The 26,251-nt window shown below is 43.7% G+C and overlaps 1 protein-coding gene across 3 annotated transcripts in view; it reads right to left on the reverse strand.

The window, feature by feature from the left end:
• The window catches only part of HTT (huntingtin), a 136,506-nt gene that overhangs the window by 90,552 nt on the left and 19,703 nt on the right, over positions 1–26,251 (reverse strand). For 2 of the 3 annotated variants that reach the window (XM_057546224.1, XM_057546223.1), the window contains exons 3-11: positions 23,881–24,001; positions 19,402–19,461; positions 18,943–19,022; positions 17,141–17,279; positions 11,828–11,969; positions 10,888–11,066; positions 7,051–7,255; positions 5,794–5,841; positions 2,773–2,853 (exon numbers count right to left, since the gene is read on the reverse strand). In XM_057546224.1, coding sequence (XP_057402207.1) covers positions 2,773–2,853; positions 5,794–5,841; positions 7,051–7,255; positions 10,888–11,066; positions 11,828–11,969; positions 17,141–17,279; positions 18,943–19,022; positions 19,402–19,461; positions 23,881–24,001 — 1,055 coding nt within the window. The remainder of the gene's footprint in view (positions 1–2,772; positions 2,854–5,793; positions 5,842–7,050; positions 7,256–10,887; positions 11,067–11,827; positions 11,970–17,140; positions 17,280–18,942; positions 19,023–19,401; positions 19,462–23,880; positions 24,002–26,251) is intronic. The other variant, XM_057546225.1, reaches the window with a different exon arrangement.

The following is a 26,251-nucleotide window of genomic DNA, read 5'->3' on the forward strand; positions in this document are numbered from 1 at the left end:
AATGAGTTCATTTGTATCATCTTTTTAAGATTCCATATATAAGTGCTAACATATGATATTTGTCTTTCTCCGTCTGACTTACTTCACTTAGTATGATAATCTCTAGGTCCATCCATGTTGCTGCAAATGTCATTATTTCATTCTTTTTTATGGCTGAATAGTATTCCACTGTATATATGTACCACATCTTCTTTAAGCATTTCTCTGTCGATGGGCATTTAGGTTGTTTCCACGTTTTGGTTATTGTAAGTAGTGCTGCAGTGAACACAGGGGTGCATGTATCCTTTCAAACCATGTTTTTCTCCAGATATATGCCCAGGAGTGAGATTGCTGGATCATATGGTAGCTCTATTTTCAGTTTTTTAAGGAACTTCCACACTTCCACTTTTCCATAGTGGCTGGACCAATTTACATTCCCACCCACAGTGTAGGAGGGTTCTCTTTTCTCCACACCCTCTCCAGCATTTATTATTTGTAGACTTTTTGATGACGGCCATTCTGACTGGTGTGAGGTGGTACCTCATTGTAGTTTTGATTTGCATTTCTCTAATAATTAGTGATAATGAATATCTTTTCATGTGCCTGTTGGCTATCTCTATGTCTTCTTTGGAGAAATGTCAGGTCTCTGCCCATTTTTTGATTGGGTTGTATATTTTTTTTACATGAAGCTGTATGAGCTGTTTGCATATTTTGGAAATTAATCCCTTGTCGGTCTCGTCACTTGCAAATATTTTCTCCCATTCTGTAGGTTGTCTTTTCATTTTCTTCATGGTTTCCTTTGTTGTGCAAAAGCTTTTAATTCCATTAATCTAGGAAACAGACCCAGAAAAACACTGCTGTGATTTATGTCAAAGAGTATTCTGCCTATGTTTTTCTCTAGGAGTTTTATAGTATCTGGTCTTACATTTAGGTCTTCAATCCATTTTTAGTTTATTTTCGTATATGGTTTAGAGAATGTTCTAATTTCATTCTTTTACATTTAGTTGTCCAGTGTTCCCAGCACCACTTTATTGAAGATACTGTCTTTCCTCCATTGTATAGTCTTGCCTCATATGTTGTAGATTAATTGACCATAAGTGTGTGGGTTTATTTCTGGGCTTTCTATCCTGTTGCACTGATCTGTGTGTCTGTTTTTGTGCCAGTACCATACTGTTTTAATTAATGTAGCTTTGTAGTAGAGTCTTAAGTCAGGGAGTGATTCTTCCAGCTCCATTCTTCTTTTTCAAGATTGTTTTGACTATTCAGGGTCTTTTGTGTTTCCACACAAATTTAAAAAATTTTTTGTTCCAGTTCTGTAAAAAATGCCACTGGTAATTTGATAGGGATTGCAATGAATCTGTAGATTGCCTTGGGGGTATGGTCATTTTAACAATATTGATTCTTCCAGTCCAAGATCACAGAATATCTTTCCATCTGTTTATGTTGTCTTCAATTTCTTTCATCAGTGTCTTATAGTTTTTGGAGTACAGGTCTTTTGCCTCCTTAGGTAGGTTTATTCCTAGGTTTTTTGTTTTTTGTTTTTGATGAGATGCTAAATGGGATTGTTTCCTTAATTTCTCTTTCTGACATTTTATTGTTAGTGTATATTAATTTTGTATATTAATTTTGTACCCTGCAACTTTACCAAATTCATTGATGAGCTCTTGTAGTTTTCTGGTGGCATCTTTAGGATTTTTTATGTATAGTATCATCTGCAAACACTGACAGTTTTACTTCTTCCTTTCCAACTTGGATTCTTTTTATTTCTTTTTCTTCTCTGATTGCTGTGGTTAGGACTTCCAAAACTATGTTGAATAAAAGTGGCGAGATTGGGCATCCTAGTCTTGTTCCTGATCTTAGATGGAATGCTTTCAACTTTTCACCATTGAGTATGATGTTAGCTGTGTGTTTGTCATATATAGCCCTTATTATGTTGAGGTATGTTCCCTCCATGCCCACTTTCTGGAGAGTTTTTATCATAAATGGATGTTGAATTTTTTCAAAAGCTTTTTCTGCATCTATTGAGATGATCATATGGTTTTTATTCTTCAATTTGTTGATGTGGTCTATCACATTGATTTGTGGATACTGAAAAATCCTTGCATCCCTGGGATAAATCCTATTTGACTACATCTATGTTCGTCAATGATATTGGCCTATAATTTTCTTTTTTTGTGGTATCTTTGTCTGGTTTCAGTATCAAGGTGACAGTGGCCTCATAGAATGAGTTTGGAAGTGTTCCTTCCTCTGCAATTTTTTGGAATAGTTTCACAAGGATAGGTGTTAACTCTTCTCTAAATGTTTGGTAGAATTCCCCTGTGAAGCCATCTGGTTCTGGACTTTTGTTTGTTGGGAGTTTTTAAATTACTGATTCAATTTCAATACTGATAATCAGTCTGTTCATATTTTCTATTTCTTCCTGGTTCAGAGCCTCAGACAATTTTTCTGAGGCTCTGAACCAGGAAGAAATAGAAATCCCATTTTCCCCCTCACAACCAATGCAATTCATGAGACACTTTACCCACCATCCTCTTCTCAAAAAGACTTATACTCAGGGAGTATAAACCTAATGTTAAAACAGCTTAAACCAAGGAAAACAGCAAACACTTGATGCAAGAAAACACACATTTCAAAGTGAACACTATAAAAGACGCCTGAATTATTCACCATTTGAGCAAGCTGGCTTCACTGCTGCCTCCCAGGAGCAAGATCCATGGAGGTGCAGGGGAGGGGAGGAGGTGGGGGCAGCAGGGGAGAGCAAGGAGGACACCATGGCCACTCCGAGAGAGCTACCTGCAAAGGTGGGGCTGCTGCCGTCTGACCTTGACTCAGAGTCATCCTCCAAGGCTGCCGCTTCTCCAAAGAGCACTTTCCCTAGGAAATGATGTAGCGAGAGTCCTTTTAAGCTTGCTAAAAGGACGAACTTTGAAAATCAAATAAATGTACATTCCAAGAGGAATATCGTAAGTATATTTAATTCCTGCTCTCAGTCCATCATTATATATAAGTTCCTTTATACCTCTAGAGTGTGAAACACAAAAAATGCAGAGATATCATACTTAGAGTATTATTGAAGTCAATAAACCTATATGGAAAAAGAATTAAAAGCAATGATTCTCAATCTGTACTACAAAGCACTTTAATAATTAATATTTATTGACTTAGACTACTGTTAATGTTGCATAATTTATATCACTACTTAGCCTTAGAAATGGCAAGTTATGGCGAGACCCAACTCTATTAGCCTTTGGAATATTCATGTCACATCTCCAGTGGTACATCAAAGCTTACACATACAACTTTCATACCTGAAAGTCACTTTTATTTTATTATCTTTTAATCTGCTAGATTTCTATCACTGATCATCAGTACTCAAGTACTGTTATGATCTGTGAGGATGGAATAATATTTCATCTTGTGCAAAATCCTAAAAATACATTTTACAGTTCATGGTTTCTAAATTATATTAATAAGAAAAAAAGAAAACAAAAGTCTTAACATGATTTAACTGGGATCATTAAATCATTTTGGTTATATTACATATAAATGTCATTAAACGACACTATCAATATAATTACTGGTAAGTTCCAATTTCTAATTTCACTGCTCTTCAAAGATTAAGTCATAGGGGTGATAACTTCCGTAAATCTACACTGATGTGACATTAAAGCCCTCCCCCCACGCCGGAAAAAAGCAAAGGATACTCAAAATCTAGATGAAACTAACACAGCAACTTGGCTTATCTATTCAATAACAGGGTCCTTTATTACAGAACAAGTGATTTACCTTGAGAAAGCAAATAACATTCCAACCTGTGAATTCAGAGTTAATGAAAGCAGTCTCTGTCTTTGGAAACAGTAGTTTGCAAATCTGTTCCAAGGAGTTCTCCCGAAGAGGGGGCAAGGGCCAAGCTGCTGCCAAGATGCCAGGCCACAGCCCCCAGCCCTCACCCTGATCTTACATCCAACAACAACAACTCTGTTTTTCTCTCTCCTATGTACTGGCAGATTTCACTTGAAAAAAAGAATTCTGCAGCTATGACAGGAAACTGTGAAAACTGCAGCTCTAAATAAAAACAACAACCACAAAACACTGGAAAAACAAAAAAGAGATTGAGGACAAATCGCATGTCCCAGCCCCAAGAAAACAAAATACATCTCTACCAGTCAATGAGTCTCTCATCATCATCAGAAAGAGTGACTGAGAAACAAACAAGGCAAGTGCCGGAGAAATCTAGTCACATGCCTGAAAATCTCTTCCTAGTCCAAGAGTAGAAAGGCTAGCTTTTCCTAGAAGCCTTTCAGTTTTCAAGCAATCTCAGTGTTTTCACCAAAATCTCAAACTTGACTAAGTATCCCACACTATGATGGCCCAAATATTATTAATTCTAAGTACTTCTAAGAAATGCTTACTTAATCCAGTTAAGGCTAGAATATTATTCCTGTTAAGATCCCATTCAATACTACAAATAATATTAGGCATTAGGCTCTCAATTAAATACTCAACTCATGACACAAAAAAAAGATTAGTATGTTGTATGTAAAAGATTAGTTGTTATATGTCAATTATACCTCAAAAAAAAAAAGGTATAAGTCTTTTAGGATTTCAAAATAGAAAACAACAGCAATTCTTTCCTATGGACATCTAGACTGGAACAGAACATTATTGGTGCTATAAGTGATGACGTGTACCAAAGCTATCAGACCGTGTCAGACACACTTCGATTAAATAAAAATAAACAAACTATCAGAAACTTAGGTATGTACAAAGCTAAATATGTCTGAAAAATGACAACCAGGCCCAAATTCACCAAATAATTAACCAAACATTATTCCTAATACTAAACAAAATTCACTGGGAAGATGAGTTACCTTTATAAACACAACATTTCCTAAAGCAGGAGAAGGCAAACTCCAGCTCGCCCAGGTCTGTAAAATAAAGTTGTACTGGAATGAAGTCGCACCCATTAGTTTAGTATTGTCTATGGCTGCCTTCCTGCCACAGGACAGAGTTGAATCATTGCAAAAGAGACAGTAAGGGCCACAGGCTAAAATGTGTACCACCTGGCCCTTTACAGAAAACATTTGCTGACCCTTGGCCTAAAGCATTAGAAATTTATGACAGGGAATTCTGTGGTGGTCCAGTGGTTAGGATATGGTACTCTCATTGCCAGGGCCCCGGGTTTAATCCCTGGTCAGGGAACTAAAATCCCGTAAGCCACGTGGTACAACCAAAAAAAAAAAAAAGAAAAAAAAAGAAAAAAAAGGAAATATATGACAAACCAATTCTGATACACAAGCAACTTTTAAAACCCATCCTAGGGACTTCTCTGGTGGCACAGTGGTTAAGAATCCACCTGCTAATGCAGGGGACACGGGTTCAAGCCCTGGTCTGGGAAGATCCCACATGCCGCAGAGCAACGAAGCCCGTGCGCCACAACTACTGAGCCTGCGCTCTAGAGCCTGCGAGCCACAACTACTGAAGCCCGCGCACCTAGAGCCTGTGCTCCGCAACAAGAGAAGCCACCGCAATGAGAAGCCCTCTCGCTGCAACAAAGAGTAGCCCCCGCTCGCCTCAACTAGAGAAAGCCCACACACAGCAGCGAAGACCCAGTGCAGCCATAAATTAATTAATTAATTAATTATTCTTTAAAAAGCCATCCTACAGGACTATTCAGGCCTGGTTATCAGATTCCAGCAACATTTATACATATAATCACCCTGTTGAGAAGAGTTATAGGCATAGCCAATTACATTACAGAAATACAGAAAAAGCAGTAAGATTCAAAACAAGAATCATTTCTGAAATAATCACCTTTTTGTTTTCTTGAAAGGACAGGGCTGCATGAAGAACCCCCTCCAGCTGTAAATCACAGAAAATGACAGATGAAAGTAAGGTAACAAGCCGCTAAAATCCAGAAGGAATTAGAAAATATTGAAGCTTGATTCAACTTTAAAACTAGAAAATATGTGAACATATTTCTACAGGTGGTGCTTAACTACCATACTGTAACATGAAAACTGCATGTTACAATTTTAATTTCAATGTGAAAATTATATTAACACTCAAATATACAGTTCTAAAGATATGACCTAAAATGCAAAAGAGCTCCAAGTGCATTTAAAAAGTCAAACTAAAAACATTAGAAATCTCGGATTATTTGGTCAACTAATAATTAAATACAAATTTTCATTAGAAACAATCATTAGAAATTAGTATTTCCAGCAATTATTTGTAAGGCATGCATTCCACAGAGAAAAGGATTGTTCAGTACGAAGGACAGTGGATAGGCAGATCAACATTTTCTACTCATGGTTCAGGCAAACACTTGTGTTCAAACGAGGCAGCAGTCAGACTTCCCGCCAACCTTCCCTGGTCTGCAGATGCTGTGGGTAAAGGCCACACTGCACCCACACTGCACTAAAAAGACCCCATGCGCCGGGCCTAGTCAGCGCAGTCAGCAAAGGCTGCAGAAAGAAGCCTCCGCCGCTGTGCCAGACCCAGTTCTAGAGGCTGCGACTCAGGGACCCATCTCTTCCAGCTCCCCAGGGGCAACTCCACATAGACTGGTAGGCCTGCAGCAGCATCCTGCGGCGGGATTAGGGCCCAGTGCCCAAGAGCATGGGGAAGAAGAGCAGAGATGGGGCGGAGGAGGTGCCATGAGAAGAGGAACAGAAGGGGTTTTCTAGAATCAGGCGCGACAGCAAAAAGGGCCCAGAGGGCAGAAAAGGAGTCCAGAATTCCAGGAAGACTTGAAGACCCCACCTCTGGCAAAGGGACACAGGGTCTGGAAATCCCTTCCCGAATGCTTCCACTTCACGACAGATGAAATGCCGCGCGGAGGCAGCCGAGTCAGATGCAGGAGGCGGGCTTCACGTGCCGGCCTCACCCTGCCACCTAGCCTTCCCACCTCAGCCCTGCCCCATCCACACAATAAGGACGACACCTGCATCGCAAGTCTCCTAAGGAACTGAGCTGTCCGTTGCTCAGCACAGCACCGGAGCAAGGGTCAGGAGAGGGGCCAATAACACTGCAGGGTGGACTCCAAGAGTCACCTTCCTAACACCTTACCTATAAGCTCCACGATGCTTCCGCTACGACTTCGGCAACCAGGCTCATCCTTAGCGGCAGTGAGCTGCCCGATGCCGCCCGCCGTGGTCAGCGCTCGCAGGAGCTCAGGTGGAGGGGTTCTGAGGAGCTGCTGCAGGAGTTCCAGGGCCCCAGTCACAACATTGTGGTCTTGGTGCTGAGTATAATGCAAGGTCAATTCGTACACCTAGAAATAGAAACACCAGTGTTATTCCCATGCTTTTTAAAATATGTCCTAGGTTTCAGGTTTTTGTTTTGTCTTACGTTGGGAAAATTTGTGCCTTCATTTCACTCTCTAAAAACTTCTCTATCCCTTCTACCAGTATGATCATAGCTTCCATGCTGTTTTCTAAAGTCCCAGGATTTTTTTCACTGTTACATTACTTCCTTAAAAGTCAACAGAGCACTTCCACAAAAGCAGAAGCAAGCTAATGGAGAGCTCCAGCTCCCTAAACTGATGATTAGTAAAGGAGAGTAAAGCCCAAAATACACAGAGCGCACAGCTAGTCGAACACACACTTAATAAGCAAGAAGTACTGTCATGAGTGCCACTGAGAAAGGGTTTCCAAAGCTTTTAAAGGCATTACATTATACATTATTAGTGCTTTTAATACTATATCACATTATATGAACATAGTGTATTGATCCTTTTTCCCTTTAATTAGAGGTGCCAGATAATATACAGAGTACCCAGCTAAACCTGAATTTCAGATAAACAAATAATTTTGTAGTGTAACTGTGTCCCATGCAATTTCAGGCATACTTACACCACAAGATTATTGATGATTTATCTGAAATTCAAATAACTGGTACCCCCTATTTTTATTTGCTAAGTTGGGCAGCCTTACCTTTAATATCATAAAAGTTATTTATACGTTTTTTTAAAAAGACAGTATAGCAGTTTATAGAATAAAAAGTAAAAGTCTCAAAGGTGGCTACTTTGACTGACTTGTCTTTAGTTCTTCTGATGGTTACCTCCATAACTCTAGGTCACAGATCTGCAAACTACAGTCCACAGGCAATCTGGCCCTCCATCGGTTTTTGCACATAAAGTTTTACGGGAACACGGCTGTGTGTGTACTGTCTGTGGCTGCTTTCCTGCTACGGTGCTGGAGTTGAGTAGCTGGCCCATGAGCCCTGCTCTAGGTAATCAGCTCTACACCGTGATTTCTGAGCCATCTACTCTGAGCAAAGAATCTCTTGACTTCTTACTATGTAAATGGGGGAAATGAGCACCCACAGTCCCTCACCTCATCTGCCTCCTCCCAAATTCTGTTAGCAACCTGAGTGCTTTTATATTAAGGGTTACATTTATCTACTACGATGTAACTTTTAAAATCACATGTGCTTTGCCTAGATGTTGAGCATCTGTCATACAGAGCAAAGTCAGTCAGAAAGAGAAAAACACATATTGCATATTAACGCATATATGTGGAATCTAGAAAAATGGTGCAGATGAACCTATCTGCAGGGCAGGAATAGAGACGCAGACGTAGAGAACAGACGTGTGGACACGGTGGGCAGGAAGGGGAGGGTGGGATGAATTGGGAGATTACGATTGACCTAAGTACACTACCATGTGTAAAACAGATAGCTAGTGGGAACCTGCGGTATAGCACAGGGAGCTCAGCTCAGTGCTCTGTGATGACCTAGATGGGTGGGATGTGGGGGAGGGGGAGGTCCAAGAGGGAGAGGATACAGGTATACGTATAGCTGATTCACTTCGTTGTACAGCAGAAACTAACACGGCATTGTAAAGCAATTATACTCCAATAAAGAAAAAAAATCAGTATGTGTCTCATCATGTGTACATTAACATCCTTCACTGCAAAGCCTATTAATGTGACTGGAACCAAAAAGAAAGAAGTATTTCATTATTACTAGTCCTGTGTCACATGAAAGAGAATGTCCCAAGGATAACCGTTAAATGGATTCTCTTTTATCATAATCTCTTACTGGCTTAAAATTATTCAACCTTTTTATTTGTTTGATAATTGGGTAACTTACTTTTATAAATCATCCTGGTTTTCCCCTCCCTTTAACATACACACAAGCCCTCCCTTTTTCCCAGCACTCAGTCATAACGTCGGCTACAGGCAGCTCCTCGGACTTCCTGTTTCTAATCTGAATGGCACACGGCACCAGTCATCTTAGAATTGCTTCTAACACATTCCTGGGTTAGGTGCTTTGTTTCTTGGATTTCAGGACTTCCTCTTTTTTTGTTATCTATTTCTCATTTTGCTGGAATACATCTTCAAATAATTTTTTCAAAAAGCATGCATGAAAAAAATAAGTGCACATGAAAAGCAAACTGAATTCTTACATATCTAAAAGTATCTATATTTTGCCCACACTTGCTTAACAGTTTAGCCAGGCTCAGGATTATTTTAAACTCTATTTAAATATAGCTAGCCAAGCTATTATTACATTAGCTGAGCTGAACTTCTTAATCAAAATACTTTCATTCAAAATGGCCATCAGTCAAAAGAAAGCAGATTAGATATGTTTTAGAGACAATCTTATCTAGCTTGCTAATGCAACAAGGTGCCACGTTGTTTAACCATGTTGAAGAAACGTTAACTATTAAGAAAATCGGTAATTAATTAAGCACCACATCCCATACCCCTTCACTCCATCCTCCCAGGATTACTGCTCTCCTAGTTTAACACAGTTTTCAATATCCCTCTAGCCGCATCTTCCCCCAGCACCCCTACTGACCTGTGAGAAAGCCTGGAGACCTTTACAGGACCCAGCTCACCCTCACCTGCACACTCTCCCTCTCTCACTCTGTGGACTTGGCAAAGGCTGTAGCTTCTGTCTATAAAACTCTCTTCTCCCAACTCCCTGTGTCTGGTCAAATCTTACTCACCCAAAAGCATCAGCTCGTAACAGCCTGCCCAGCATGCCTCCCTGACCTTGGTCATGCACACCCCCTGCCCCCGCCATGTACTCTACAGAACCCTACACCCCCCGCCTTGCTATTTAGTGACTGTTTGCTTGCTTCCCCCACTAGACCAATGGTCTCCAAACTTTTGACTAAGCAGCCATTTTTTAAAAATAAATCAGAAAAAAATTCTGAGCATGCAACTCCAATAATATTTATTTTAAAATATTGTACAGGTACTACCGAACTCAGATATTATGCATATTATAAAATATGCACCAAATCTGACAAGTCTCTAGCTCCAGTTATTGGTTTACAGGAAATACAGACAACAAAGAAACATGCTAAGTTACACAATGGAGAGTCAAGTAATAAAAAATCAGATTGCCGGGAGTTCCACAGGACAATCTGTTTCTTCAAAAAATGAACTCTAAGGGGAAAATGGGGACAGAAGGCAACCATCAGATCAAAGAGAATCACAATCCTTATCAACCAATCTTATTTGGATACCGGTTCCAAAGAGCGGAAGAACAAACTGACAGGGGATACGTGGGTATCTGATGTTAAGAAAGTGTTCTTTTTTTTAGGTATGACAAGGGCATTGTCATTAAAATTTTAAAAAAAGAGTCCTCGTCTATAGGGACACATGAAATAGTTGTAGACAAAATAATACGATGGTTGGGGTTTGCTTCGAGCAGGTCTACGTAAACAGTACCCTCGGTGACCTTGTAAAGGGACGCCTTCATTTTTACCTGACATCACTACCACACACAGGGCGAGTAGCCAGGGTCATGACCTAGGATCTGAACCACAGGGTCCGGCTCCAGAGTCCACGCTCTTAAGCCTCGGCTCTGCCACTTCTCTTCCAACTTAGTTGAGTCTCTGAACGTTGGTCACGGGCGCACAAGCACTAGAGTAAAGCACGGGGCGCCTACCTGCACAAGCTGCTCCGTCGAGGGAGAGACCTCCATCTCTTTCCGTGTCACCCCAAAGCTGCCTTTCAGGCTCGTGTCCTTGACCTGCTGCTGCAGCAAGGGCACCAAATACCTCAATGTGAGCAGCACTCCGAGAATCAGGAGGGTGGAGTGTTCCTCCTCCACGGGAACCAGCAAACCTACAAAGGCAGCAACAAGATTCTGTCACATCGGATTCGCTGCTGGGAGACTCGTGGCTTCCTTTGTCAACAGGAAGAGATCCAAAGCAGAACCCTATCATGAGGCTGGCAGGGAGGGATACAGATGGCACAAACATTACGGGAAAAAATACACAGTGTATCTCAGCGAGCGGCCAAAATCCAGGAGTGGCTCTATGGGGTAACATTTAAAGCCTCAGCTCAGCGAGGCCCTGCACAGTGAGTGAGTTTCACTGCCTCTGAAAGCCAGGCAGCTCTTTCACGTCGACTGTCCACGTGCTCCTGGCAGCACCTGCCAGCATGGATTTCCACAATTGCCCCCAGTGGAGGAGAAACCTTCACCAGGCCTACACCCGTCCAGAGAGCGCCTGTGCAGGCCCCTCACGGGCACCTGAGCCTCAGTTTCCGGCCGCGGGGACTCCCTGCCCTCAGGGCCTCCGCAGAGACGTGGTGCGGTGTGCTGCCCAGAGGGCCAGGCCTGGGAAGGCTCCCGCCCACCGCCCCGCCAGCTGTCCGAGGGCCCGGCCGCATCCGCACCGCTGCACCGAGGAGGAGGAGCCTTCTCCGAACCCTCACCCAGACCCCACGGGGGCTCGTTCACATTTACCAGCCAGCCAGGGCTAAAGGGCCCGGTCCAGAAGCTGAGGGGCTGCCTGATTTTAAAGAATTTCAAAGGCCTGTCTCAAGTAAACACTAGGGACCACCCCCCCACGGGGAGAATCACTAACAGGCCTGCGCCTCACCTAAGAGCACACTGAGCAGCCAGCTGTAAAAGTACTGCGTCCTCCTGGAGTGCTGGCAGATGCTCACCGCCGAGCCAGCCGCTGTCCGCCGCACGGTAGGAGAGCTGGACTTCAGATTCGCTATGAAAGCCTTTAACAGAACCTGTGGAAGCAAAGTCCAAGTAGACAGAAGACGAAGCTCCTGTGAAACTCATCATGGGCTTCCCTGGTGCAGTGGTTAAGGATCCGCCTGCCAGTGCAGGGGACACAGGTTAGAGCCCTGGTCCAGGAAGATCTCACATGCCGCGGAGCAACTAAGCCCGTGCGCCACAACTACTGAGCCTGCGCTCTAGAGCCCACATGCCACAACTACTGAGCCCGCGTGCTGCAACTACTGAAGCCTGTGTGCCTAGAGCCCATGCTCCGTAACAAGAGAAGCCACTGCAATGAGAAGCCCGCACACCGCAATGAAGAGTAGCCCCTGCTCGCTGCAACTAGAGAAAGCCAGTGCACGGCAACAAAGACCCAACACAGCCAAAAATAAATAAAATAAAATAAATAAATTTATTTTAAAAAAATGAAAAAGAAACCATCATGTATTTCAAAAAGCATAACTTGCTGCAAATTCTTGCAGAGTATAAAGTATTAACAATTTGAGACCTTCCTAGAGCTGAATGGAAGCACCCCAAATCTGGGATATTTCAGAGCAGTTTGCAAATATGTAGTCGATTTATTTCCTTATAAACTGAGTAGGGACTTGCTCAGCATCTACGTCCCTACATGAGAGTGAAAGCCTTCACTTCTAGAAAAGGTGTCCCCACAGTAGTTGGGGCCAGGGTCAGTGAATAACACTATGTAAAATAAATGCAGTAAAAAAAAAAAAGAAAAAAACACAGCAAATAATGAAGCCCAGGAGAAGGGTGCTAGCCAATCACAGCAAGGTCCCAGCCTAAACGACGGCTTGTAAATGTGCTGCTAATGCCACCAAGAGACAGTCTCAGGTCTGGAAAACGTGTGCAACGTAACTGAGCTGAGATCACACACTCCTCGCAGCTATTTTCCTAAGAAATCAGAGAATAAGACTTGTTACCGTGCCTCCAAGAAAACCCAGAGGAGGGGTGCTATAATTCTAGGGGTGCTATAGTGCTAACGATGACCGTTTAAGTCTTCACAAAAATATCCAAAGAATGAAAGGGGGTGACCATCCAGCTGCAGGAGTTTGGTGACTATGTTACTTAAGACCGTCTATTTCCCATCATTCTAAACTATGCTCTGAGCAACGATCTGGCCCAGTTACTGTTGGGCATGTACGGAGCCTCGCTGAGCAAGTCAGGGACACCACTGGGGCCCTACCGGGGGAAGTCTAACCGTCGGCAAAAGAACAGCCAATTAACAGACTGGCACCTCACTTAAACAAGCTTCTCCCTAACTGCGTGTTGGCATAAACTGGTTCTCAGAGGCTCATCAACGCTCAGTGAATTCACAGATTAGACCTCTGGAACCAGAGAGGTGGAGGACCAGACCCCCGGCCACAGGACACCCCTAGTAGATTGTGGCCTCCAGTTTCTCCCCAGAGACAATACCCGGAGAAACCACTCAACTTATCTCTGACACACTTTTTTAGCTTCAAGGAAAGATACATTTTAAAGAACTCCTTTGAATGAGAACATACACACACACACACACATCACTGAAACGGTAAATAATCATCCTATATTAGTTCAAACTTCTAAGCAGAATGAAAGCTAAACATTACTATGAAGAGTCAGCCCATGGTGAACTTAAAGTTTGGAATAACAGTAAAATGGAATGAGAGTCCGAGGGGGCTTTCTTGGGTCCAAGTCCCACAATCCCGAGAATGCCCTGTAGAAGGCTGCTGGCCGGAGGTTACCTAGACCATCCTTAAAAGCTCTTCTCATAAGAGGAGGAAGTGTGCTAGACTACAGGGCAGATAGCTCCACTTTTCTAAACATAGGCAGGACATATACTTAAGAGTACTTCATTCCGCTTTAGAGTCAAGAGTACCTCAGGGAGTGGAAATGGAAATTAAACCAAACTGTGACTCCAGAACACTCAGCAGATGGCTAAACTTATAATGACCAAAATTCCAATTCTGTGAGGACAGGGAGCTGCCGGAACTCGCACACACCACGGATGAGGTGTAAGCTCGTGCAGCCACTTAGCAAAGCTGTTTGGAGGCATCTACCGAAGGTGACATATACACACCCCACAATCTCCGTTTCTAGCTATCACAACCTGTGCTCCAAGAGACACATACAAGGACAGGCACAGCAGCAACGCTCGCGACAGTCAACACTACAAACGACCCAAGGTCCAGCTGCAGTACATTCATCACTCATCACGAGGGAACACTACACAGCTCTGAAAAACCGCGGGATCTACTGATACACGCAGTGACGTGGGAGAATCTCACGAGCTTAGTGCTGAGCAAAAGAAACCAGACGAAAAGAACACATACTGTATGGTCCTACATATTTACAATTTAAAAACAGACCCTCTGGCATTAGAAGCCAGGTCAGTGATCAGCCCTGTGGAGGAAGGAGGGAGTAGCGACAGGAAGATGGTGCGGAGTCTCCTGGGTGCCGGTAATACTCCGTATGTCCAGACCTAGGCAGTGGCCACAAGGGCAGATTCACTTTGTGACCACTCATCAAGGAGTACACGTATGATTTACATGCCTCTTGTATGTATATTACACACCAGTCAAATAAAAGGCTCGGGAGTCTCAATATTTAACAGGCAACCCTGAGAATAACACAGCAGGGCCCTGTTAGGAAACTTCTGATCAAACATGCTGTACTGGACATGTGAACCTCTACTCCCCAGACACCCCACCAGAATCACATGTACAAGGTTTAAAAAGCATAAACTTATAAGGACAAAAAGAACAGAACAGGGACAAGGGCAGACTACAGGCATTGGCAAATTTTGGAAGCTAGAAAGTAAACAAGTGGTAACTGACTGATTTGCAGTCCTCAGGCAGAAGTTCCCACGCAAGCCTTTTTGGGCGCTGGGGAGAAGGACTGAAAGCCACCAACCGAAGGCAAGCTCACTCAAGCCACAGAAATCCAAGAAAAGCTCAGGCTTAGGAGTACCAGAGACACCTGAAAGTGGCGTGGATGTGGGGACGAAACAGCTGCTCATCTAACAGCTCCTTGGGCAAACTGCCAAGCCCCTCTCCCACCCAGGCAGCCCGGGATGTGGTCTTCACTGCCCCATCTCCCGCAGAGACAGGGAATCCCCAGAGATGTTACCACAGCTGAGGACAGACACAAGGCACAGAGAGAAAACAGAAATTAAGAAGTCTGCATTCTGACCAGTGAGACTGTCGGCACCCTTCCATCCGAGGGTCCCAGGACAAATGCAGCTGGGCTGACGCCTCCAAGCAGGAGAATGAGGGATTTTCCTTTAGAGGTACTGACTGGCCCAAGAGGAAGAGACTTACTACATTTAAAGACCCACAGTGGAAAAGCAGGTTCACCACCCATTACCTGAGGAAGTCCACCGGGGGACAAAGCTTGCCACACACTTGCTTCCAATAAGCTTTTTAGGGGCTCACTCAAATCTATGCGGACAACTGCTGACATAAAAGAGAAAGACAGGAAATAGAACAGAGGAAGTCAGAAGAAACACACAATGTGGAGGTCAAAGGAAGTTGTCAAGAAACTATAATCAATATCCTCAGAAAGATAAGAGAGTGTATTCGTGAAACAAGAGGGTGCCAGGAAACATGAACGTTCTGAACACGAGAAAGCTCTTAGAAATTAGTAACACAGCAGGAACAAAAATTCCAGAGAAGAGTTTAGGGTGGACATCTCCTAGAAAAGTACAGAAAAAAGAAATGGAAAATAGAAACAAAAGATAATACAAATGTGCATCAGTCCAGGAGGGCCAACAGCTAACTAACAAATTTCAGAAAGACAGCACAGAGAAAATAAAGGGGGGAAATTGTCAGAGAAATATAAGGACATTTCCCAGAACTGAAGGCTAGAAGGTTCCAAATTAAAAGGTCTGTCAAGCACCCAGCACTCCCCCCTACACAAAACAGTAAAAACCTTCTAGAGAAGGACACATTCAGAGGCTAAGAGATCAGGTCATTTGACTTCTCGGATGCCCCGCTGGAGAAAACGAGACAAAGGGGCAAAGCCTGTACATTCCTAAGGGAAGACGATTTCTACCCCAGAACTCTACGCCCAGCCAAGTGTGAGGGAGGAATCAAGGCATTTTCACTAATGCAGAATCTCAAACGATTTACTTGCCAGTCATCCTTCCTCAGGAAGCCCCCTCTCCAGGAGTAAGCCTAGAGAGACAAAGACACGGCAGCCAGGAATCAGGCATCGGACCAGGGAGCCAAGACATGACTGTGCGACAGACCTAAGGGGTGCCCTGACCAGGCTGGAGCAGCGGCTGCGGAGCCCAGGACGACTCCAGCGGAGGAAACGGGTCCAGGAAACTACCCATCGCGCGCACAACTGAAAGGAGACACACAGCGCCGGTGGGAGATGTGAGAAGACGGAAATTGCCAAAGAATAATAAGCAAATGAAAAAGAGGCAATTACTGACTCCAGAAATACCAAAAAGTTATACAAAGAAACATAACCACGGCACAGAACATAACTAGCTGTGACTATTTACTTAGGCATAATAATGTACACACTGAATACTGATATAACTGTAGTAAAAAGAGGGAAGAAGGGTTAGAGCTGAATTCATCTTTTCCATTGTAAAAAATTAAAAAACCCAAAACCAGCAGTATAAGCAAGTTATTTAGAAATGTGGAGGGAAACACCAAGAAAAACACTAACACAGGACTGACCCACTAAAAGGAGGAAGTCAAGAATCTGTAATCCTCAGACCATGTGACAGGGTCATGATTTCTGGACATTATAGACAAAACACTAAAGAGGGTCTGAAGGTTGCTGGTTGGGGCAAAAAACAAACAGGAAGTGAAGTGGTTCCCGACGGCCGCAGGGGACTCGTACGCACGAGGCATCATCGGTGAGCTTTCTCCTGCCTGCAGTCCAGGGACAGTGGCCTTTCTTCAGCCAGGCTAAGCAGTCAATCTTACACCCCAAAACCAGTCTGCTCTGGCAAAATGCCTTTTGATTTTGCATCTATAAACCATCTCCCTATTCCTCTTTTCATCCCACAATAAGAAAGCAGAAGTGGAAAGAAACTCTCAGTGTGCCTCCAAAGAGCTCAAAAGATTTTAATCTAAATTATGAAGCACAGCCTAACTCGAGAAGTACTCTCAAATGCCTGCCTGTGCAAAAGCCCAACTCCCACGCTTGTGACTTGAAGCAGCAATCATACCTTAATTTCACTGTCGTTTGCAAAATTGCCGAAAGAAGCCATAATCTTAGGGACAGCTGCAGCCAAGGTCTCCTGGACAGACTCTTCGGGTCTCTTGCTTGTGCGCGTCAGGCAAGGCAAAAGGTTTACCAAGTAAGGCCTGCACATGTGAGAGGGACACTAATTACTCTTCCAGGGCCTACCTTAATGAGAAACACAAGCGATGACTTCAGTGTCTGTTCGGGAAAAACCAGTTTTTACATGCAGAAGAGTCCTTCCTGGAAGGTAAACAAACCTCTGCTAGAAGACTAATGGCAGATGAAGCCCAAATGCTGGGAGGCTCTCATCCTTCGTTTCTCCTCTAGTCACACACGACTCGCAAAAGCTTGTTTTAAAAATTCTTTGCAGTAAATTATAATAGTTATTAAAATAATCAGATTTTAAATTAGAAACTAACAGATAATACAAGAAAACACCATTTAAAAAATAAATTAAGAAATAAGAATAAAGCTTTCTTGAAAAGGGAGCATTACAAAATTTTTTCTAAGCATTGAAACTGAATGAGGCCTTAGAGAGAAGCCTGGCCCTCTACAGAGAAGTAGCAGACCATGCAGGACTGGAGAGGAGCAGTCACAGGACAGGTAAGTGGAAGCCACAGGACAAGCACCTGGTGGCGGCGGCGGCGTCCTCTAGTGGCAGAGACGGGCAGCAAGCAGGTGTACCCCTGGGACTGTACAGGGAGGGAGGCGGGCCCTTCTAAGGAGATGACCCAAGGGAAAACAAACCAGACATCACAAGGAAGACATGCCCAACTTTTCAAAGAAGTCAGGCCAATGAGTCAACGGAGCATCTGAGGTGACAGGGGCCACTGGGGGCCAGATCTCCCTGGGCCTTGGTAAGGAGTCTGGATTTATATGAACAGCTCTGGGAAATGAGTAAAGAGTTTAAGTAAAGGAATGACATGATCCAATCATATTTTTTTTAAGGTCACTTTGGCTTGTATGTGGAGAACTGGGGATATGTTGCTTCAGAAATATAACAAAGTTTTCAAAATAAGGATAGTAAAAGAAAAAGGTTATATAAAAAGAAATTTCCTTAGTGACTGTATGTCCACAATCATGTAAGACTCTTATTACAGTCAGGCTCAGTGGAACAGATCACTGTTTCATATTAAAAGAGAGGGTTTCTGCCACTCCACCAGTTCCTCGGGGACAAGCCAAGGGCTCCCTGGATGTCAGCACGTCTTGCCAGTGAAGGAGAGAAGGAAGGAGTTGAAAACTGTGGCCCTTCTTTTGTTTTTCAATCCATTAAGATACAACTGGTTCAATCAGTCAAAACTTTATTCACAGTTTAACACTCATATTTTTAACCCACATAATAGACAAAGGCATAGTTTTCTATAATCCCTACAGTAAGCAACGAGGTGGTACTCAACCTTCAACCACCTGGCAAGTATCTTTTCGGCAAGCACCACGTGCAGACGCCGTTATCAGTGTTGGGCTGCAGCAGGGACCAGCCAGGGATGCCCCCACTGTCCTGAGACGTACATCTCCTACAGCTCTCAGGGGAGGGTGGGATAGAAAACGAACAAGCGCGCTGATGAAGTGTGCAACAGTATTCCTGAGAGCCATAAGTTTTACGCAGGAAAAGGATCAGGACAACCTGTACTGCAGCTGGAGAGGCAGAAGTGGGCAGCTTCAGACAGAGTGGACAGGGAAGACCTTTAGAGAAATGACATTTGAGCCAAGATGGCAAGAATCCACCGGAGCTGGCCCCCCATCCAAAATAATAATAATAGTAATAACCCAGAGTGTCCACTTTACCTGCATTTCTGAGGCCGAACGAGGTGAGCCAGCTCAGCAAACCTCCACAGGGCAGCGCGCAGGCTCCGAGGAGCGCCGTTCTGAGGGATTTAAGAAGCAGTGTGTTACATTTAAGAGTCGCGGACACGAGTCACCAAGAGGACTTCAAATAAACAAAAGCATTTTTTTCATTGCTAATTTCTATTTTTAGAGAAAAGGCCATTTAAATGTGTAACTACGTTTGAAATTTTAAGGTCTAATGGGATGGAGTTACAAAGATTATTTTTTAAAACTACCATTTTAATTCCCATCCCATCTAATAAATAATGAGGAGCAACCTTTTTAAGAAAAGTAAAACAATAAAGTCTACTTTACCAAACAGCATTTATTTCCTTATCAAATAAAAGATAAAATTTCACATACACTGTTCAATACAGTGAATCAGTAGCACTTTTTCAACAATGGAAAACAAAAGCCTACCTTTTTAATTTCCTTATAGAGTTCTAACTGTAACCTCGGAAGATTAGAATCCATCAAAGCCTACAACAAAATATAAGAGATTTGTTCACGGAAGACACATTCTACTAGCAATTCTAAAGAAAGCTAAAAGGCAACTAAAATTTCAATTTTGGGGCAAAGTAGACTATAACAGCAACTAAACTAAGAATCTATTCTTTAAGAAAGAAGCATATGTATGCAGGAAGTTACCAAACAGACTAGATACAGATCGTTCACTTTAATTTTTAAAATGGAAGGAAAAAATTTAACTTTCATTACAATCAAATACTACACAATACCAAAATTAAACGGTACATAGTTCAAACTCATTCTAAAGCTCTTATATTCAATTAAAGCACATTCTGTTGGACGATTCAACATTAGCAATGCCCTGGAGTCTGCAGGGCCAGCAGGACGGTGGGGGGACGTCCCAGATCAGGGCCCCTCGCTCTGGTGTGGGAACACCCCTCTCCACGCAGAGGCCCAAGTCCTCTCCAAAGGTCTGGTCCGCCAGTGAGGCACAGGTGCTCCCCAGCGAGCAGCAACGCTCCGAACCTGCGGGAACCACAGGCTCCTCAGAGCCATTTCTTGACCCTTCTGCTCACTTATGGGCCAAGCCAAACAATGGCCACACAGCCAATTTCAACCCAGTGAGAATGGTTGATGGCAACCACCGCCAGTGACACAAAGTCCACGTTGGAGACGGCTTCTCAAGACAGAAAGGAGAGACTTCTGTGCCCTGCTCTCAGCCATGGGAACCTCTCTTCCAAAACAGTATTGCCAATGTCTCGTCCACAAGAAGAGCAGAAAGACGTAACCAAGCCTCCATGGAAAAGCCCTCCTCCTTTCCTAAGATGTACAGCATGTGATGTCTATAAACCAAGCTGGTCTTAGTAAAACCCACGGAGGTTCAGCAAGCTTGAGAATCAAAACAGGGTCACTTTCTGGGAGGTTCCAAATAATGTCTCAGAAATTTTAAAATCCTAATTCTGCTGTTTCAGTGTGTACTAAAATTCCTTAAATGAGCACACCAAAATGGACAAACATATATTAAAGCACTACTTTGCCAATAAAACCAGAAGGCATATCAAAGTTTTGTTTTACTTTATAAATGTTTTATAAACTAATATCAAACCTATTTTATTACAGGAGGAAAGTAAACCTCAAGCCCCTGGAACAGCACTGAACGGGCCCTCACAGTCATGGGTGATGGTAAGATGCCATCTGACCCCTCCCTGCTCCTGACCCCACCTTCACACTGAGGCGAACACACACAGCAGCCAAGTCCAGCCCATGACGGCCCCCTGTGCCTCACAGGCCGCCCTGGGTCAAGGCCCCCACCTCTCCTCCCCGGGTTACTCAGCCTCCCGCAGGGATTCTGGGTGCACGGTCTTTCTCCACTCCACGGCAGGCTACATGGCATCCGCAGGCTACTCTTCCTAAATAAAGCACCCCTCTGACCAGGTTAAAGACCTTCACGCGCTCTTCCTTTCCTTCATCCTCTACCAAATGAAGTACAAACCCCTTGAATGGATCCTTAACACCTCCCATTCTCTGCTAGCACACACGTTCACCCTCCTAGGTGGCTCTGCAGGGGTTAAGAGGGTCCTGATCTCCTCACTCACCTAACAGCCACCACCTCCAGGAAGCCTTCTCTGCCTCACCAGACAGAAATCACCTCCACTTCCTGACCGCCACGATGAGTTGCCAGCATGTCTCGGAACTTACACCACGCATTAAGGCATTCCTGTACAAACATGCTTCCCGCCCCCAACCCCGCCGAGACTGTAAATTATCTGAAGGCAGGAGCGCGCTGTCAGCTAAAGCACATCCCCAGTGCACTTGCTACACAAGTGAAAAGCAGAGCATGCCCCATTTTCTTGGGTCCTCACCCTAAGCATACAATGATACTCTGAAAAGCAGAAGGCGCAAGTCCAGGACCTGACTCCTAAGCAGCCATCCAAGTGTTCCTGTCCACCCCTGACACCCGGGCCTAGGGCCACCCACGTTCTCCCAAGCCTGTCCTTCCTCTGCCACCGTGAGAGCACATCAGCCAGACCCTGACCCCACTCCCAGCCTGCTGGCCTTGAAGACCAGCGCATCTGAGGAAGCAGACATCAGAGCACAGCCAAAGCCCGGGATGACCGACTTTAAGCAGAAAGAAGAGGTTCCGAGAAACTGAGCTCGTCTTACGCTCGGGGCGTAACATGAGAAGTTAGAACCTCTGCACTGGGAGGCCAGAAACAAGGCAGAGGAAATAGGAAGGCAGCAGGGAGGTGGCCAGGAAGAGAAGCCAGCACCTAGAGCTCTGACCAGGCCATGGCCCAAGCCCCCAAACACACACACCAGGCTAGCTGGACAGCAGTTACAGAAGCGCGCCTCTCTCTGCAGCATGTGCCTCCATGTAAAACGACCACCTTGCTTGTTTGTTTGGGGTCATATTGTCCGCTCTCCCCTCCTCACCTGCTGGCAACCTGTGGTGACTTCTTTAGGTTTTCTGATTCTAAGGATCAGATTCAAGAACTGAAATATCAGAAAAAGCCTAGCCTGGTCCTGCCAGTGGGAATAAAAAAAAGCAGCAAGGATGTTGAGGCCTGGAGAGAAGCAAGTATAACTGAAAAAGTCCACCTCCAAACGTGTTGTGGGCCCATCACACCTGAGTGGTACCCACGCACTGCCAGGCGGAGAACAAGGTCAAATGGCTGTGGCCACTACAGCACTGCAGGGGCGGGGGGCGGGGCGGGGGGGGGTTGTGCACGTGGAGACGTGAAACGCAGGTGGAGGGAGAAGACCAGGCAACTCCCAATGGCGAAGCCAGAACCCTGTGTCTGCAGAGAAGCTGGCGCCCAAGCACAGAGAGCACGGCCCACAGATCCACAGGCCAGAAAGCGGGGAGCAGTGGGGCTCTGGCGTGCCCCTCGGCCTCTCTGGTTAAGGAAGCGGGAATCTCACTGTAGGAGCACCGCTTACCACTCCGAGGCCCAGCAAGGGGCAGGACGACGCTAACCCGTCACGCACGCCACGGCACTCGATCCTCACACTCAGGTACACGAAACCGTGTCCGGTTCCCTCCATGGTTAAGGAGACTGAGGCTCGCAGAATGAAGTACATTTCCCAAAGCTGCTCAGCGAGTGGGCAGCGGAGGCCAGATCCAAGCACAGCCTCCTTCACTCCAGGACCTCCCTGTGCCCCACCTCCTTAACGCAGGAGTAAAGGGTGACCGTCTTCCCGAGGAAGCTGGACCCGTGACAGAAAAACGAAGGACAATTTCTTGGCCAATGTAAAGTGTGACCACTCTCCAGAGAAAGTCCTTGGGGAGACTCCAAAGAACAGTTTTAGTTTTCAAGATCCTAATAAGGAGGGAAATATTCAACTAACCTATGTTAGTTAGGTTGGAGTTCTTAGTTCATCTGGCCAGGTAAGTATTACTAGGAAGAGAGCCTTCAAGGAAAATAAAAAGATGTAGCCTTATCTAAATTTCATGGGTGGAACTCAAAACAGTAAGGGAAAAATCAGGAAAAACTGGAAAGATCCAATAAGCAGGGATTCCCTACAGAGAAGGGAACAAGATACATTTTCTCCTTAACCATTATCAAGAAATCATTTTTGGAGAAAGCATCAAGAACTATGTCAGAGAACCTTCCTTGGCACTGGTTAGCCTATGGTGGGAACAATATATAAGCTTAGACACAAAATTCAAAAGGCTCATTCACACACTCAAAGGTGACCTGGAAGAAGGTGCCCAGGGTGGTTGAGGATACAAACTAGGAGAATGGCAGAATGAGAAAAACAAGGATTGTTTTCCAACACCGTAAGAATTATGGAAGAAAGACTTTACCTTCAATGGCAGCAGAAAAAAAAAGGGAAAAGTGGATTAAAGCTACAGTGGTCTTGGGTACTAACTCTGCACCGGGAAACAGTAAGCGAAGAGGACAGGTGTCCCCCGCCCTCTCCTTATCTCACCTACCACCCAGGTAGCTCTGGCTTTCGGGCTTCATCAACCTTTTCTGGGAACTCCTATCTCTCCAGTCACGTCACACCAACTCCAGCGAAGCTACCAGAGAAGGCACGTCTTTACCTGCAAACAGTACTGCCTGACCCAGGTCTTAGGAGACGAAGACACCAAAGGCGGATCCCACTCCCCGTCGCCCTGCCTTTCAAGGCCTCACGGTTTCTCAACAAAGTGATGCTTTCCCCAGGAGCACCCAGTGGCCAGCATCAGCGCCCACCCCTGACCTATGCCCTGCGCAGGCACGAGGGCAAACCCGCTCCCTCTGATGGGGCAGGTGCAGCCGGCATGCTGGCACACAGCAGAGAGCCTCCAAACCACACACCATAAATGGAGACAGTGCAGACGACCTAAGGGACTTCGCTACTCAAAACAAAAGAACCCTAAGTTATGGTTTCTTCTCTTAGCTACAACGATCACAGCTCGTAGAACACCGTCCACAGGGCTCTTACTTTTATGACTTTGTTGAGGCACTCGTCAGCCACCATCCTGACATCTGACTCTGCGTCATCACTGCACAGCAGAAAAAGTTCCATAGCAATGCCCAGAAGTTTCTGAAATTCTGGAGAATTTCTAAGTAAAAAAAGAAGAGAGACTGTCACAGCCAAAAGGAACCTCAGAAGACATGACGACAAAACATAGTGAAGTTTCTGGTATCCTCTGTGGGATTCTGGAACAGAAAAAGGACATTACATAAAAATTAAGGCTAACAGTATACCAATATTGAGTCATTAATTGTGAAAACTGCACCATAGTAATGTAAGATGCTAATAATTTGGGTAACTGCATGTGGAGTTTATGGGAACACTCTATACTATCTTTGTAATTGTTCTGTAAATCTAAAACTATTCTAAAACTTAAGAATTTCTTAAAAATAGAAGTGTACTTGCAAGACAATCTCATTTTGTTTAAGTTTTAGTCAAAAAATCTTAAAAAGACACTGCTTTGTATGTACTTTAACTCAATTGAAAAAAAAGAAAAAAAGACACGGCTTCAGATACTTAAATCTCAGATAGCCATCTGCCCTCTGCCAACAAGTTACTTCTACTCTTACAATATTCTCAGAACCTAGAAAATCAATATACCAATGTAACTCCTTTACTCATTTTTCATCTTGCTTTCAATATGTTCCAAACTCAACGTGATCATGGTCAGGCTGTGTTTTTGTTGCTCCATCAGTCTCAAGAACTGGAATCTAGGCGATGCTTGTAAATGATTTATAAAAGTTTAACTGAGAGAGCCTGTCAGGCAGTTGTGATCCAGTTGGCTAAACACAGCCAAGAGAGAGAGACCCATGGCCATGTGCATGAAACTGACTTCACAGCACAGTGAAGGATGGCCCCGCAGTAATACAGCCCCTGGACAAAGCTGCTATTCTTGAAACATCTCAGTCTAGAGTCCTCTGAAATAAAGGGCCTCCTCCCCACTCTCTCTCTACCTCACAATTCCTACCAAGAGTCAGAAGAGCCAGGAGCCTAAGAGAAAGCAAAGAACCACATTAGCAGTGATTAACAAACAAGTACGAGCAAGAAAAAAAATGTGCCCCTCAGCAATATTTCAGACCTCATCTCTGCGGAATAGAGCTGTGAATAAAGAGGAAAGGTCCCTGGGATGCTGACACAGCATCCAGGCGCTGCCCAAAGTGGTGCTACGGAAATACAATGTGAGCTACAAGTGCAATTTTATACTTCCTAATAGACACAAAAGTAAAGAGAAACAGGTAAAATTAATTTTAATAATATATTTCATTTAACCCAATATATCCAAAACATTATTTTAACATGTAATCAATATGAAAAAATTACTGGGATATATAACAATCTTTTTTACAGCACATCCCAATTCAAACACAAAATTTTCATCAGAAGTATTTTATTTGTATAGAGACTCCATAAAATTCACAGTTGAAAAAGTAGGTTTACTTAAATAAAACCTGGAGATCTAATGCACAGCTTAGTGATTATAGTCAACAATACTGTATTTTAAACTTCAAAGTTACTAAGAGACTAGATCTTAACTGTTCTCAACACAAAAAAAGAAATGATAATGATGTGACGTGATAAAGGTGTTAGCTAACACTACGGCTGTCATAGTGCATTATACAAATGTATCAAACCAACACGTGCACCTCAAACTCAGTGTCATATGCCAATTATATCTCAATTTTTAAAAAAGAAAAACGTAGGTTTATATACCATTTCTAACCATGCTTAAAAGGTCTCCAATAACTAAATCAAATATTGATTTTTAAATTTTAATTTAATAAAATAGATATAGGGCTAATTAGAGGTTATTTCTTTTTGAGAGAGCTTTAGAAGTTCATCTTTCAAGAAACTGTCCATTTCATCTAAGTTACTGAAGTTCACAATATTCCTTTATTATCCTTTTAATATCGATACAACCTATATTGATAGTTTGGAGGGGCTAGAGACGCCGACCCTCCACAAAGTCAAAAACCCGAGTATAAATTATCTGCAGTTCGGAAACCACAGATTCAACCAACCGCGCGTTGTGTAGTATTGCAGCATTTTTTGAAAAAAATCTGCATATAAGTGGACCCATGCAGTTCAAAACCATGTAGTTCAAAGGTCAACTGCATTTCCATTTCTGCTCTTGCACCCTTTGTGCTATGGCTGTCATATATTTCACTCCTACGTGTAAACCCCAAAATACATAGTTATTATTTTTTCTGTAAACAATCAATTATATTTTTGAAAGATTAAAAGTAAGAGGGGAAGTCTTATATTTACCCACTATAGTTACCATTTCTATTGCTCTCCAATCCTTTGTGTAGATCCAGACTTCTATCTGGTACCATCTTCC

This window comes from Balaenoptera acutorostrata, chromosome 5 (genome assembly GCF_949987535.1).
Source record: "Balaenoptera acutorostrata chromosome 5, mBalAcu1.1, whole genome shotgun sequence".
Taxonomy (NCBI): domain Eukaryota; kingdom Metazoa; phylum Chordata; class Mammalia; order Artiodactyla; family Balaenopteridae; genus Balaenoptera; species Balaenoptera acutorostrata.